Source organism: Mytilus edulis, chromosome 12, assembly GCF_963676685.1.
Source record: "Mytilus edulis chromosome 12, xbMytEdul2.2, whole genome shotgun sequence".
NCBI classification, from domain to species: domain Eukaryota; kingdom Metazoa; phylum Mollusca; class Bivalvia; order Mytilida; family Mytilidae; genus Mytilus; species Mytilus edulis.
In genome coordinates, this window is record NC_092355.1 from 35,470,087 (window position 1) to 35,485,540 (window position 15,454).

General features: G+C 31.4%; 1 protein-coding gene across 1 annotated transcript; it reads left to right on the top strand.

Annotated features, from left to right (window-relative positions):
* The first annotated feature begins 221 nt into the window (after positions 1-221).
* Positions 222-13,895, top strand: LOC139499557 (neuralized-like protein 4). The gene is made up of 7 exons (XM_071288284.1): positions 222-499; positions 2,751-3,002; positions 4,637-4,712; positions 7,330-7,496; positions 9,243-9,302; positions 10,578-10,651; positions 13,564-13,895. Exons 2-7 carry the CDS (start codon positions 2,810-2,812, stop codon positions 13,777-13,779), a joined length of 786 nt encoding a protein of 261 aa, XP_071144385.1. The 5' UTR covers positions 222-499; positions 2,751-2,809; the 3' UTR covers positions 13,780-13,895.
* Positions 13,896-15,454: the final 1,559 nt, after the last annotated feature.

The following is a 15,454-nucleotide window of genomic DNA, read 5'->3' on the forward strand; positions in this document are numbered from 1 at the left end:
TTAATAATAAAAAAAAAACCTCTAGAGGTATATAATAGCTACAATTGTTGCTTCACAATCAATTAACACTGATAAGTTGACACTTTTCAATTTATTTTTGTAAAACCACTGGATTTAATGAAAAGACATAGTTTATAGTGTAATTTTGATTAAATTAACTGAAGCTCCACTTGTTTAATCACTTAACTGAAAGATTAATGTTTTTACACTTTATTTTACAGAAGCCAGCAGATGTCAAAGGAAGTAAAAAGAATGGAACAAAGGAAAATTTGAAAAAGAACAGTGATATGATAATATTGAATAAATGTTTTGCATTTATAATAATTGTAGTTCTATCTTGTATAGTGTTGACTAATTATATATAAGGTAGCAGAGAAAACAGTTAAATAACTATGCAGAAAAATGTCTGACGGTACCTGTGATCAAACATGAGATCAAGAAATACTTTTAAAAGAAATGCGCAAAGATATTTAAAATCAGAAAAAAAGAATACCTTTCTGTAAGTAAAACCATTACAAACTATATAATATTACGTGTTCAATAAATACAAAAAATAGGGTTATGTCAATGAGATATTAATCTAAATCTGACAACAGTAAACAAAATATATGTTGATTCAACTGTAATCAACAAACAATTGTAAAATGAGATGTTGGGTAAAGATCAGTGTGACAGCAGTTGTTTTTCAGATGCAGATCTAGGATTATGAGAAAAGTGGCCACAGGCTCTAAACTAGACAAAGTTGAAGTGGAATAGTTGGAATTAGATAAACCATAATTATAGCTCCATACGGGGACCCAGGATACCCCCATATTCAAACACGATAAATTGTTTTATAATATTTTATAAAACGTTTGAATAATGATGTTAGAAAACATTTTTCTAATGATATTCATATAACATTTAAATGATGTTTTGAGAATATGAACATTATCAAAACATTTTGTAAAATGTTTTTTGAACATTTTCACAACATCATGAACATTATTTCCTGCAAAACATTTTTGTTTTATGTTTTCAAAATGTTTTAAGGATATTTTAATATTAAACAAACATTTATAAAACATTTTACAAACATTGTCAACAAAATTTAGAAACGTTTTAGTGATGTCTTAAAAATATTCTGGAAATGTTATAGAAAATGTTTTGAAAATATTTGTGATACCATACAATCATGTACAATGGCACGTTATTTCAATATTTTCTACGATATTTTCACAACATTTTTCAAAATGTTTTAAAAACATAAACAAAATATTTGTGTTAACTGGGATGCTGTTATAAAACAAACCGACATGAAAAATGTGAAACATGTTAAATAACTTAAACGAGGTAACAAATATATGTAATAATTTAGTTCATAATAGAGCAGTTTACGTTCAAATGGCAACAACTGAACATTTATAAGAAAAACGGCTATAGCCACAATGAATTAACACGAATCGGTAAGTTAAAATGTTAAGATTAACTTCTATCATCTTTACCTTTTTAAACATATCGTTCATGGTTAATGTAATTAACCCTATAATTTTGTCAAGTTGCGGTTTGAACTATTTTCATGCATCTGCAATTAGAGGATAAGCTTTACAATTAAAAAATCGTAAAACAAGTGTAAATGGATCAGAAATGTATATATATCTTACTAAGATACTCTGATGTTTTTAAATTGACGATAGTGTAAAATAAATTGAGGGGAAATCGTCCACAACAAAACCCCAAAAAAAACCCATTAAATTATTGAGTTTTGTCTGTACTATTACAAACTTCAGAATTTAGCTCTCCGAGCAAGTTTCTGCTTCTTGTAATATTCTTTTATATTCGATATTGACGTCGAGTTTTAACATAGCATATATACAAGGAAATATTGAAAACAACGTCAACATGTAGAAAAGTGCAATGATTGTTTCAATACGATAATCAGTAACTCATAAGGACGACAGGGACTTCCTATATCATACTGTTTAAACTGGTGATGAATTGAATACCGAGTTAGTTCTAAACGATTGTCAATGTCGCACTTTAATATTGCGCTTCAATATTAACATTAATTTGCATATTCATGATGTTCAAAAATGTCCAATAAATCTTATGTCTTATTTATAACATTTTATTAATGATAAGAAAATAAAAGTTAAATCAAATGTAGCTCAGTTGAAATCTTCAATCACAAACTGATCAAACAGTGCTCACAAATACGAGACAACTAAAAAAATCCGAATATTTTCATTAAATACTATATTATGAATTCAAGTTACTTTTACGAATATTATAATTTTTTTGTTGTTATTTGATATGTTCTATATGTATCATTCTATACTCATAGAAATGAGTATTCTTTTTTTCAATTAAATTCAGAAATGCAAATGTTTCAATTTTATTTAAAATGTAATAGTTCTTTCTTTTAAGAATCATGTGTAAAAAAACAGCTGAATTTGCTACGTTGATTTTTCGACAATCCCAATATGTGAGCTTTCGTTAAGAGTAGTGAGTGGATAAACTATTAAATAAACATGTACACTTTAAACAAAATATAGCATAATCCTGACGAGTGCACAACATACATTTGAGAAAAAATGACACTGCTTCAAAATCAACATCAAATTTGGACAATATGGACCTTTGATTAGGAGAATAATGACACTAAATGACGAATATCTGTAGTCCTGTCCCGTAGTTATACTTGTTATATTATTATAGGTTTATTAAGAATGTAAAAGTATTAAAACTTTTTTTTTCTATTTTTTAAAAAGGAGCATATTGTCTAACAGATGGTTGAAGTAAGCAAATTATACCAACACCTTAACTAGAAATGTGGAAGTTTGATCGACTCTGTGGTGAAAATATTTCTTTTGATAACAATTGTACCACTGCAAAGAGACAAAATCCAATCGATACATATGGTTATGGTATTTGTTTTACCAACACACCATTAGTGATTTGTGAAGTGTTTGAAATACAAGTAGACAAAATTGTTACGAAATGGAATTCAGCTGTTTGCTTAGGTAGTTTAATTTATCAAACTTTACAAATTAATGATAATGTTATTTTAATGACCGACCGAAAGGTCACATATTTTGTTTAAGAAAACCCAGTATCATATAAAAAGAACATAGTTTATTCGAGTGAATTTTTCCTTTAACAATAAGAAGTTATAATTTGTTTGAGTAAGAAAAAAAAAATGGCCACTGCAGCATTTCTTGTAAGACTAGACTGTGACGATGCTGATTGGTAATTTTCTGGCTCATGTTCTTTAATTTCGAAGGAGGTAGAACTTCGACCTTTAGGTGTCTTATGAACAGGAAATTCCAAACATATCGTTTGACTATCAAGAGTTGCTATATACAATAGGAAGAGATACATAGGTGCTCGGACCTCATATAGCTGACTATGCGGTATGGGCTTTGCTTTTTGTTCAAGGGGGTCTTGTGACCTATAGTTGGTAATTGGTGTCATATTGTCTCTTGTGACGAGTTGTCTTAATGTCGATTATACCTACATTTCTTTTTTAAACTGTATGTACTGCTGTTTTTTTGTTTTAGTCAGTGTGTCTTCATTTTGCCATAACATAGTCAGTTATAGACATTTAAGTTTTAGTAATCAGCTGTTTTTATCGTCTTTCAAGTTATGGGGTATGTGTTTGTTCAAATGCGATAGAAATTACTTCTACAAGAAAAAATATAACTGCCGTTATTCAAAAGAGCTTTTGCATGTTGTCGACAATATGAACTCTTATATAAAAGTTCCGGTTGATGGTCAATAAAGGCAACAGTAGTATACCCATGTTCAAAACTCATAAATCGATAGAAAACAAAAAACAAATCCGGGTCACAAACCAAAACCGAGGGAAACGCATTAAATACAAGACAATGACGGCAAAACATTAAAAGGTAACGCACACATAAACGAACTAAGCATTAGACAAAATCCGATGCGAATAACAAATATAGCATCAAAACTAAATACATGAATTTGGAAAAGAAAAGTACCGTGACACGTCTTATTATAATGTGAATTTACACTCAAATTTAAGAAGAAACAAACGACACAAAAGAAACACAACTTTAAAATTAACATTGACAAACATTGTCAGCTCAATTAAGACACATCTAATACATTACTATTCTTCATTTCAGAGGTATACTTTAACTTTCTAAATCACATAATAGCTCCTTTTAGCAGTTCTATCAAATAAACTTTGATGAGTTTTTAGATTTACTACTATCATTTGATAGAACAGTATTAGTTGAAATAACAAGCGAATTGAATAAACAAATTAACCACTAACATAAAGTGATGTTAAGAGTTTACACATTGTGTAAACTGGAAAAAAGTGTGTATAATACAACGTCACAGAATTGTATACATTGCTGAAACTAGCCAGGTAATTTTCTGATTTTGAAACCATACAACTTTTTGAAAAAAATTAATAAATAAAATTACAACACATATAACAACGACACAACCGCAATGCAAAAATAAGATAATTAATTTGATTTTCGAATGCATTTTTACGGGTGTCATTTTTTCAAAACGCAACTTCTTCAGTCCATATACTTAAGAAGTATGTCAATATATATTATTCTACAAATGCAAACCGAATAACATAAATCTGAGATCAGTTATGTTCTATTGCCAGGTGTGACGACACATATACCACATAATCTAACGAAAATCGGCTATGGATTACTTTTAAAAGAAAGCTGGCTATTACAGTAAGTTCCATTTTCAAAAGAGTAATGTGAGTTTTCTACACATGTTGATTCATTATTTTCAAACTAGTGCTACCACTCTTGTCTTTTAATATTATAGTAACACAACACATGTGAATAGCTTCAATAACATTTTTCAAAAACATACTTCTATGAAACAAAACCTGAAACATATACATTGTATTTTGTTTCTTGTGCTACCAAATCACCTGCTGCAAGTTTTGTCAGTAATGCAGCATCCTTTGATATTACAGCACACTCTCTAACACGACTATCGACATTGTATATGGACACGTGATGTAAGGTGTCGTCAGAAAAAGCTTGATCCACAATCGAAACATTCATATTCTTTCAAAGAAATATCACAAGATAAACTTGCACGTGTGTTTGTGCTTTCTTTTGACTGGAAATTTCTATAATATCATCACTAAGTAACTGTCTCTTTTGAGCACTTTTTAGTTTTGTCAAATTAAACACGATTGATTAAATTTGGCATTGTCACTAATGTGTTTGCTATACCACTTCCATCATTAAAAATTGTCAAGTTGATTGAATCCGGTATACAACTTATTTCATTCAATTTAACAAGATTTTCTGAAAAAATAAAATCTCCTGCTCCAACATTTGAGCGTATTGAGTCAGATGGACGTTGCAATTGTTCTTCTGTGCTGTTCTGGCAAATCAAGCAGATATTCTAATCATATATATCATAAGATTTAAATTTTTGTGGCGCTGAATTAGTTGCACTGGCTGACGTCGTAGAAGCTATTTGTAAACTTTGTGTTGCCATAGTTTGACTTTAAACTATATCATCCTAACTACATTGATCATTATCTGAATAAAATAGATAAAACAATGGTTGAAGTCTTAGTAAATGTACAAAGAAAAAAAAATGGATCTAAGAAAAAACGAAAATAAGAACACATTTTCCGAATAAGTTATTGACTTATAACTAATGGACATCATTGAAGCATTTGTTTGCATCATGTATAACAGGACGATAACAACATTTAATGTTAACGAGGCACGCCTTGAATTATTTGCTAGGAAACAGCAATCTTGTAGACTTCTTTGGCTGCTGTTTCATCGTGTTGTCAGGAACTTTCGAAATGCACACACAAGCAATCTAGCTAGCCGTGATAATAACTGTAAATGCTACCGTGGTGATCTTCCTCGTACGGATTTGTAATTGGCAACTATCAATTATTTATAAGATAAGCAAACTTTATTTTGAACTAGGCATTTTAGGGGGAGGGTTGGGATCCCGCTAACATGTTTAACCCCGTCTTATTCTGCTATCGGTCTGTCCACCCTATGGTATAATATAAGTCACTACAGGAAAAAAAAACACCATTTCAACAATTAAAAGATGTCATATAGATTAGGTACAAAAGCGATTGTCATACTGATGGAAAATTGCTTGTTTGTTTATTTAAACGAGTTTGCAATATTATAAGATTGACATAATTACATTTAACATTTAACACATTAACAATCCTCCTAATGCATTTTAGAAACATTTAAAATATTTAATATATTTCTTTTTCCAATATCTTCCCTGTTGCGTTAATGACGAACTATTCATATCATACATGCCACTGCATTCTTTCTCAAGTGATGTCCCGTCTTATAATGCGAACACGTTTTATCGTGTCTTTTTTATCAAACTCTTATCACTGGATTTTGTTATATCTTAATCGTGTGACAGGTAAACTTTGTTGACATCTAATTGACAATATTACGATACCAAGTGTAGAAAGCAAAACATGCTGACCGACCTTAGACAAGTTGTAACTGTTATTTAAAAAGTCGAACCCTTGCTTGAAATGCGATTCTTTAATCAAGAGATTTTACGTGAAAACCAGCATATAAGAACTATTACATTTTAGTACAACAGCTATACATTGTGTAACCCAGAAAAGTATACACAAGGGGCCCTGTGTTTAAAATAATCCATCGTGGTTAAACGTTATTCTATTATCAAACAAATAATTTTCTATTTTGAGGACATAAGTTGAATTCTTATTCATCACACAGACAAACTTGCGTACAAATCAATATAACATTGTGCATTAGAAAACATATTTCAAGAGACACACTACAAAATGTGTGCTAATAACCTGGATTGCATTGTAATTGCTAGGTACGATGCTCGACGTTGTTAACTTATGCAAACTTCATTTCTATTGGATGCTGTAAAATGTTGTTAGTAGGAAAAGAAAATAAGTACAAAACTTATTTATGTAAATTTTTTTGCAAATAAGTTTTATGTCTGCTACTCACTTCTTTTTTTGAAGATACCGACATATCCATAGATTAAATTAAACTGCTTAGTTCCTTTTTCGCATTTGATATCAATTGACACAAGGTTAACCATTAAGATTTTTTTTTAGTTATATAGTGTGCTAATATATAGATTGGGTCAGTAAAGTTCATATAGGGTCAGTTAATTTTATATGGGTCACTAGGAGACTGTATAACGAATTTATCTTACCGGGTATTTAGGCTTGTGAGTACACGATCTGGTTTGCGTTAATTAAGGATGTATGTTTTAAATTTAGGTAGTAGGAAAACGTTTACGTTTCTATCCTTTACCTTTATGTTAACCCTTTTCTTTTAGTGGATCAAGTTTATGGGAAAATGGAAATGATATTGGACCTTATTCGTTGAAAATCAATGATGTACAAGTCGGGGATAAACTTGGTATGATGATTGCTCCAGACAGTACTCTCAACTTTTACTTAAATCGTATCGACAATGGAAAAGCTTTTTGTAACTTACCTGAAGGTACGACAGAATATTGAGGTTACAGTTAAGAGTAGTTGTTACTATACTTTATTAAAGTTTTCATTGCAATATGACATACAGACGCAGAAATACAACAAAAAAGTGTCTCTATTGTCAATTTGATAGATTGCACTAAACATTTCAGATTTTTGTTTTAAAAAAAAAACTTAAGTCTTAGACTAAGTCCTTATGCTTAAACAGTTTACATTTTCCAGTAAATGACTCAACTTCATACAAATTTGAAAGAAATACAATGTATCTGTTGGTTGTCGTAGACATGTTGACTTGATACTGCTTCCTCCAAGAACATCAGGGATATGCATATACTGAAATAATAACAAAACATGAGGCATGAACACCTAGGTGATTAAACGTGTCGACCCAAAGTAAATACTGTATAAGAAAACAGTGCATACAATTAAAGTGTATCCGACCGAGTCAAAACAACAGCTTATTAAGACTAGTGTTGATAGCAAAGAATTTAGCATTGTAATGATTTAAGGCAAATTAAAAAAGCTTGTTTAACTAACCTTGTCAAACATACAAGTACAATGCTCTCGTTCGGATTACATTGTCTGTCGTTTGTCCATTTACAGTATATTTAGCCACTATCGTCTTCGATGTACTTTGTTTAAACTATGTATTTCAAGACCACCAGTGTCCACCTATCAATTATCATTAGTATATACTTTGGGCCAAAATGTAATACAGTACACAAAAAATCTATAGGACATGTATACATTGTGAACAGAACAAGGATCAACAAGAAAACATTTACAAACTGATAAAACATGCTGAATATTTAAGTGACGTTAGCCCCAAAAATAATACGAAAAAAAATATGACAGTCATTAACAAACGACAACTAATAATCTGTCTAAGAATCGACACAAAACACATATTTATTAGCGCTACATCATTCCCCTATCCTAGGACAACAGTGTTACATGATAACGTATAAGTAAACTTTACAAATAAGTCAAACATGTTGAACTCCTTTGTTACATGTAGTACTGTACAAATGAAAATACTTCTGAACGAACTTTAAGAGGTACTAATACATCAACATAACAAATAGAGCCTTTGCAGATTTGAAAAAAAAACTCGAAGTTACTGAAAGTGAGTTTAAAACAAAAACACGACTAATTAAACAAATCATGTACATAAGACTCATGATAATGGCATACTTTTCTGGAGATCCCGAATAACTTTACCATTTTGACATAAAATAGTGTCCCTCAAACGATACATTGATATCGCAACATATTAAAGCATATAATGTTTTAAAGTAAAATATCGGTCAAAGGTTTGTGAAACCTTGAATCGCTAAGAGATGAACAGTCTAACAACTGATATCAACACACTGGTAGTTAAAGATTTATAAACCTTATCATTTGTATAAAACTTATTGTGCATTTCATAACTTCGTATGTCTCGCAAGTTATTCTCGAGTCCAATATTTTGCAAACTGTATACATCAGTGAATGGTTAGAGCTGATATAACAAATGCACAAACAACGTATATAGTATAAATAGACCTCTGGCTACACATGCCAAATTGAAATGATTTATTTAGTGTCCGATAGTACTACTAGCCCTTTCAACCGACATGCACATACACATATTTGCTTAAAGTGTATCTTCACTGTTATGATTATTGTTTGCTTCTAGTAATCTTTGGGGTGCAATTGATGCAATAATTTCTTTCCCATATGCATCGAATGCTGATATCGTTTTACTTTTAAGATGTTTATGGTGTCGTTGACGTTTATGGAAATTGTTGTGAAGTTTCTATCATTAACCAAGGTAAGTTATGAATCAATTCTTTACACATCTTTATCAAGTTCTAACTGAAAGACATGTTAGTCGTACTCAGATTGACAGACATCAGAAATTATCAATATTATAATAAAAAATATTTTCGATATTCATCGGTATTGCAATTAATGTCCCTGACATATTTCGCATCAAACGTCATGCAACTTTTATAGGATCGCATGTGTTCTTAGCAGTTCATACACACACACACAATGGATTAGTAAAGTCATCATTGCCTGGGATAAAGTATGATCCCTACAGCAGAATAGTAAAAACTATAATGTTTGCATTATTTGATTTACATTCAGCTCGATAGTAATAGGAATTTAATTTATACAGTTTGAAGTTAGTTTTGTATCCTACTTCATTATTTTTTATTACAAACAATATTGCTCCGCGTCTCATTAAATACATGCAACTTATCAGTCAAATTTGCAATTTTCATACAAAACATACATTATTTAGTAAATGTTGAGCCGTAGAAATACGTTACAGTCCATTTGTTTGATCTTACACATTGGTTTAACGTAATGAGTCAAAGAAAAAAATATTATACGCATTTTACAAATGTTTTAATTTAATTTATAAAAAAAATATCTGTGACATATACAACTATGTTAAAAACAAATACCAATCCATATAGTCAATTTATAACATGAGTGAGTTAATGAATTATTAACAGTTCTTAACATAATTTGAAATACATTTTTATCATATAAAACTATGTAGAATATAATAATCAATCAACAAGCTGTCTATATATATTATATCATTAGTTGCATGGTGTGTTAATGACCCAACACGATAAATGTGGGACCAGTTAATTCTAAATGGGATGAGAGCGAAGCTTTGTGGTGTTTAGACTAGCGGCCTATCAAAGTGATTTAAAAGACTACAATACTCAGTTTTAACATGTTTAAGAACCTTTTTTCCATTCCTTTATACAAAAACAAATGCTTACGATAACAACGATGTTACGTTTTAGCGTTGATTTGTTTTATAAATATATTTCAATCATTTTTTATCAGTTTTTTCATCTGTTTAAACACTTCAGATGACATTTTTGTTTTGAAAGGGAAATAGCTTCTTACTAACCCCATGTGGTTGCTTACGCTATATGGTAACTAACCATGTATTTTAAGGACACCCTGTATGAAATATATATAGTTACCACAGGTAGTCGATTAACCAATCATATCCCTATAAATCTATAAAAGGTAAGATAAGAATTCATAAAATTATTCGAAAATACCTTTTTTACAGCAAAATCTGCTACAGAAGCACAGGTGGCAATAACAAAAGCACCTAATTTCAGCGGACGACCAGCAGAATGGAATGTATGTATAACTATTACCAAATTACAAGCTTTTTCCAAAGGCCTCAACGTATATACTTGTATTTCAATTGGTACATACCCAATGGGGCGTGTCTTCCTTAAAAGTCAACGAAAGATGCCAGAGGGACAGTCAAACTAAAAAAAGATCGAACAATAAACTGACAACGCCATGGCTAAAAATGAAAAGAAAAACAGACAAGTAATAGTACACATGACACAACATAGAAATCTAAAGACAAAGTAACACGAACCCCATCAAAAACTGGGGGTGATCAAATCCTGCTCAACATGTGGCACCCTTCGGGTTGCTCATATTATTAGAAACCCGTTAAAATTAGGTAGTTCACATTCACCAAAAGGGAAGGGGATTGTAGTTAAGACGTAAGGAACATTTCCGGTATCATCTGTGAAACGGTTATTGAAATGATATCGGATATGTTCCTTACGTTGTAACTACAATCCTCTTCCCTTTCATGAATGTGACCTACCGAATTAAACTATTTACCGGATTTGTTATCACATAAGCAACACGATGGGTGCCACATGTGGAGCAGGATCTGCTTACCCTTCCTGAGATCACCCCTAGTTTTTGTTGGGGTTCGTGTTGTTTATTCTTTAGTTTTCTATGTTGTGGCATGTGTACTGTTGTTTGTCTGTGTGTCGTTTTCATTTTTAGCCATGGCGTTGTCAGTTTATTTTAGATTTATGAGTTTGACTGTTCCTTTGGTATCTTTCTTCCCTCTTTTATTCCATAACGGTGAACCTATTCGGAATGGCGTCCTGAAAATTCACGAAGGGATGATTTTCAACTTTAGCATTTTGGAACTCTTGGTTCGATAGCTTCCTTGTGAGCAGCAACCCTCTATCATGGAAATCAGGTTAAGAAATACAAGCACGGGAATATCGTATCAATTGGGCGATATATATTCCGTATGCAGGGGGTGCTGGAATGTTGCTACTTAGAAATGATAGAAATGAACATTTCACAATCTGAAATCATCTCTTGTTTTTGTAAAAAAAAATGTCAATTTCTAGATAAAAATCTAAATATGAAGCCAAAATAAATGCATCTACCGTTACCTTTATCTCTAGTTCGATGGGATAGATGCGTTCAACATAGCAGCTAAATTTTGAATTATTTAGTGAGAGAACATCATCTTTATAGCGGAAAGTAAAAATAAAGGATATTTATAACTTCTTATTTTTCTTCCTAACAAATTCTTATATGACGTCAGCCTCATAATAACAAAGAAACCAGTCGACAAGAAGTAGAGCACAATTAGTTCCCATTTGAATGCCGACAGTATGTTGTAAACCACGTCCTTCAAACGTAACACATGTGTTGTCAATCAAGAAATCAAGCATTTCGATAATGTATGTTTCAGAGATTTGTTTGTTTGAATCAGAGTGATCCTTTGCAAAGTTGAATGTATCACTCCCTAAGACCAAGATACTTGTATCTACGTTTGACATTTTTTTATGAAACAAAGCAATACTAACATTTTCAATTTGCCCTTTAATTTGGAATGGGGAATACTTGTGTAAAGTGTAGAACAGTCAAATGTTTAAATACTATTGCAAGATAAAATAGTCTTAGATTGTGTGTACTCTAAAGGGTCTTTGGAATTTTTGAGTATCCACATCTGATTCATGCCACCTCTAAAATAAGCAGTTTCACAATAACTTTAAAGCCCGGCTTTGATAAATGATACAATTGGATGTTATTAATTAGAAAGAGGTTTTGTGGAGCATTTGGAAGACCCAGCAATATATACCGTTGATTGTAAGACACTTATGTAGTTTAGGTATCCAATACAGTGATCGAAGATCCAGTTCTGCATCTTTGGTTGAAATTCCAAAGGAACATTGAACTGACCTGTGATTATCCAGGATTTTCTCTTTGGTAAGTGTCGTGAGGGTATATGTTGAGTTTCCTAGTTAATTGTCAATACCTAATTCATTTATCCAGCAGATAATGTAATGAGTTTTACACACAAACATGATGTTATCTTTATCTGCAGGAACAACATATTTGTCATAGTGGTAGGACAAGTCTTTTGCAACATGTTGGTCTCTAAAGATTGACGTAGCATGTGTATTGATAAACCTGTTCAGTTTCCTAATTCTGATTTGTATCAACGACTACACAGCCTTAATCTATTCGGAAACAGTATCTTCCTTCTTGCGCTTAGCCCATTGCCTAGAATAATCCTCGAACAAATCAATCCGTATTTTGAAGTTGTATTTCTAATTAATGGATTAAGGCAAAACGTGTGTGTATTTCAATATTTTAGTTGCTAATGGTTTGCTTTAGTTATAAAAAATGATTGGTACAGACCGATCTTTGAAATAACGATGTATTTTTGACTGAACTAATCAATGATGAAGGATATTGCTACAGTTGACACAATTGAGACCTTTGTTGGTAAATGAAAAATTAAGAATGGTCTCGACTCAAAAAAGTATTTGAAATAAAGGAACAGTAGTATTCCGCTGTTTAAAAATCATAAATCGATTCAGAGAAAACAAATCCCGATTACAAACCATAACCAACGAAAACACATCAACTATAAGAGAAAAAACAACAAAAACAGAAAGCTGAAATTCAACGAAAACACACGACAATGCAACATGTGTTTACCCTGATATTACAGCAAGAGGTACAAACATGTATATTGTTTTGTATGCTATATATCAACAGTCGGGAAAACTTTAGTATGGTAATGTCTCTTTGCATGTTTATACATATCAACAACATTTAAAATAACATAGGACCAGTGTGTATGTAGGTCACTCTTAAACCCTTAACATTTGCCATATTTATGGTTTTATCAACACGGAACCACATTGTGAAGCATAGAGTTGAGTTGTGAAACACCCTATACGTTTTATTTTTATTTTTTCTCTCTCTAGGTGCAAACAGTTTGTGATTTCATAGAGTCGATCCCGGAGTGTGCCCCATATGTTGCGAAATTCCAATCAGAGCGCATCAATGGGGCTGCCTTATTAGAATTAGACAAAAAGGATCTTAAAGATTTTTTTGAGATGCCTTTAGGATTAGCCGTTAACGTTTGTTCGCATTTGAAGAAGTACGAAGAAAAAAAATTAGATAATCTCCATTTGCCTTAAATATATGTGTCGCGTACATATTATTATTTTGTACAGGTTATTACTTGTATAATGCCTCCATACAAGTTATAACTTGTACAACTATTATTATACAAGTTGTTACTTTTATCATTTTTGTGGAGAAAATATAAAAACTTGTAACTGTATTTGAGTTATATTTCTTTCTTCTTCTAATTTAAAGTGTTGTTCGAAACTCCTCTCTTTTGGTTTGTTAGTCTATGACATTTTTTTCATTTGTCAGGAATTGTTTTCTTTTTTACTATTTCCTTTTATTTATTTGTTTTATTATTTCTAGATATCATACAGTGTACTGTGGATTTATTTATTTCCTAGGGTACACATTTTCGTAGATTAGGTAAACCTTACTTATATTCTAATTCTCCAGCTCAAATGAACTACTGCTACGTTAACATGGTTAACTATAGGCAAACTTCGAATAACTTTATTTTCTCAATCGAACCCCTTAAGTTATAATTATTCATGTTTTTCACGAATCTCATGATCGCATATACATGTACCCGTAAAACCGGCTATGCGGGTATATCCCATCCAATTCAAGTGAAAATAAACACACACAATGTGCTTGATGCAACACACACAAGTGTTTATAGTAAACAATCACTTAACCGTTACTATACGTCATGTGACCAATAACTTTAATATATATATATATATTCGTAGATATGTAATTTCGTGGTTTCGCCATATATACTAGTCTCTAGAAAATAAGTCATCCGTTCAAAATTTGATTTCATAGTTCACCTCTAACAACGAAGTCCACGGATTTTGGTATTCAACGAATAATAATGACTCCCAAGTACGTATTTTGTGAATACAACCAACCCGACAGCTGTTTTGGGCATGGCCTTGGCTTCTAAAACCTTAAAAAAACATCTACTTGCCAATGAAAACTACAGTCTGTTGAAGTGATAAGACAAACGAAGTATTTGGTGGTTTCAGAGCGACTTTTTATTTTAATGTTCACAAATATGAATGAAAAGCCTAATAATTTCTGTGCTGATATCGGCGATTTTTTTTTTTAATTACTCCTTATAAAATTTGTTGATGCCTCCGTGACCAACTCCAGAATGTGCTGTTCAAATCAAAGGTCAAAGTTCGTCAACTGTACAACAATAAATGTATTTGTACAAGTAATAACTGTCCAAGGTTAGAGGAGGGTTAGGGGAGGGTTAGGACACCACTAACATGTTTAACTCCCTCACATTTTATGTCATTTTGGTCTCTTGGGGATAACTGTCTAATTGGAAATCATAGCACATCTTCTTTTATATATACACGACATATACATGTGAATCTTGTAGATTTTCATTTTATTTTATTGTTGTTTAACACCTTACACCATTTTTTTTAGTTGACACGGTTTTCATACACTATATATAACAAAACGTTGGAATCATAAAAGAAAAGTAAAAAAATGCATGTCTCAAATAGATGATTTAATTCATATATATTCATGCATGCAGTTTTATCTCAAATAAATATACTTTCTTAAATTCTAATTTTCACTCCAATTACATTCTCTGAAACAATTGAATATTTGATGGAAAAGTAACATAATGTTCAAAATAACTAAACAAAACCACAGATTACCACATATAATATAACTGCTTCCAATCTGTTGTGGTAGAGTGATCGCCTAGAGTGCAGAATTCTT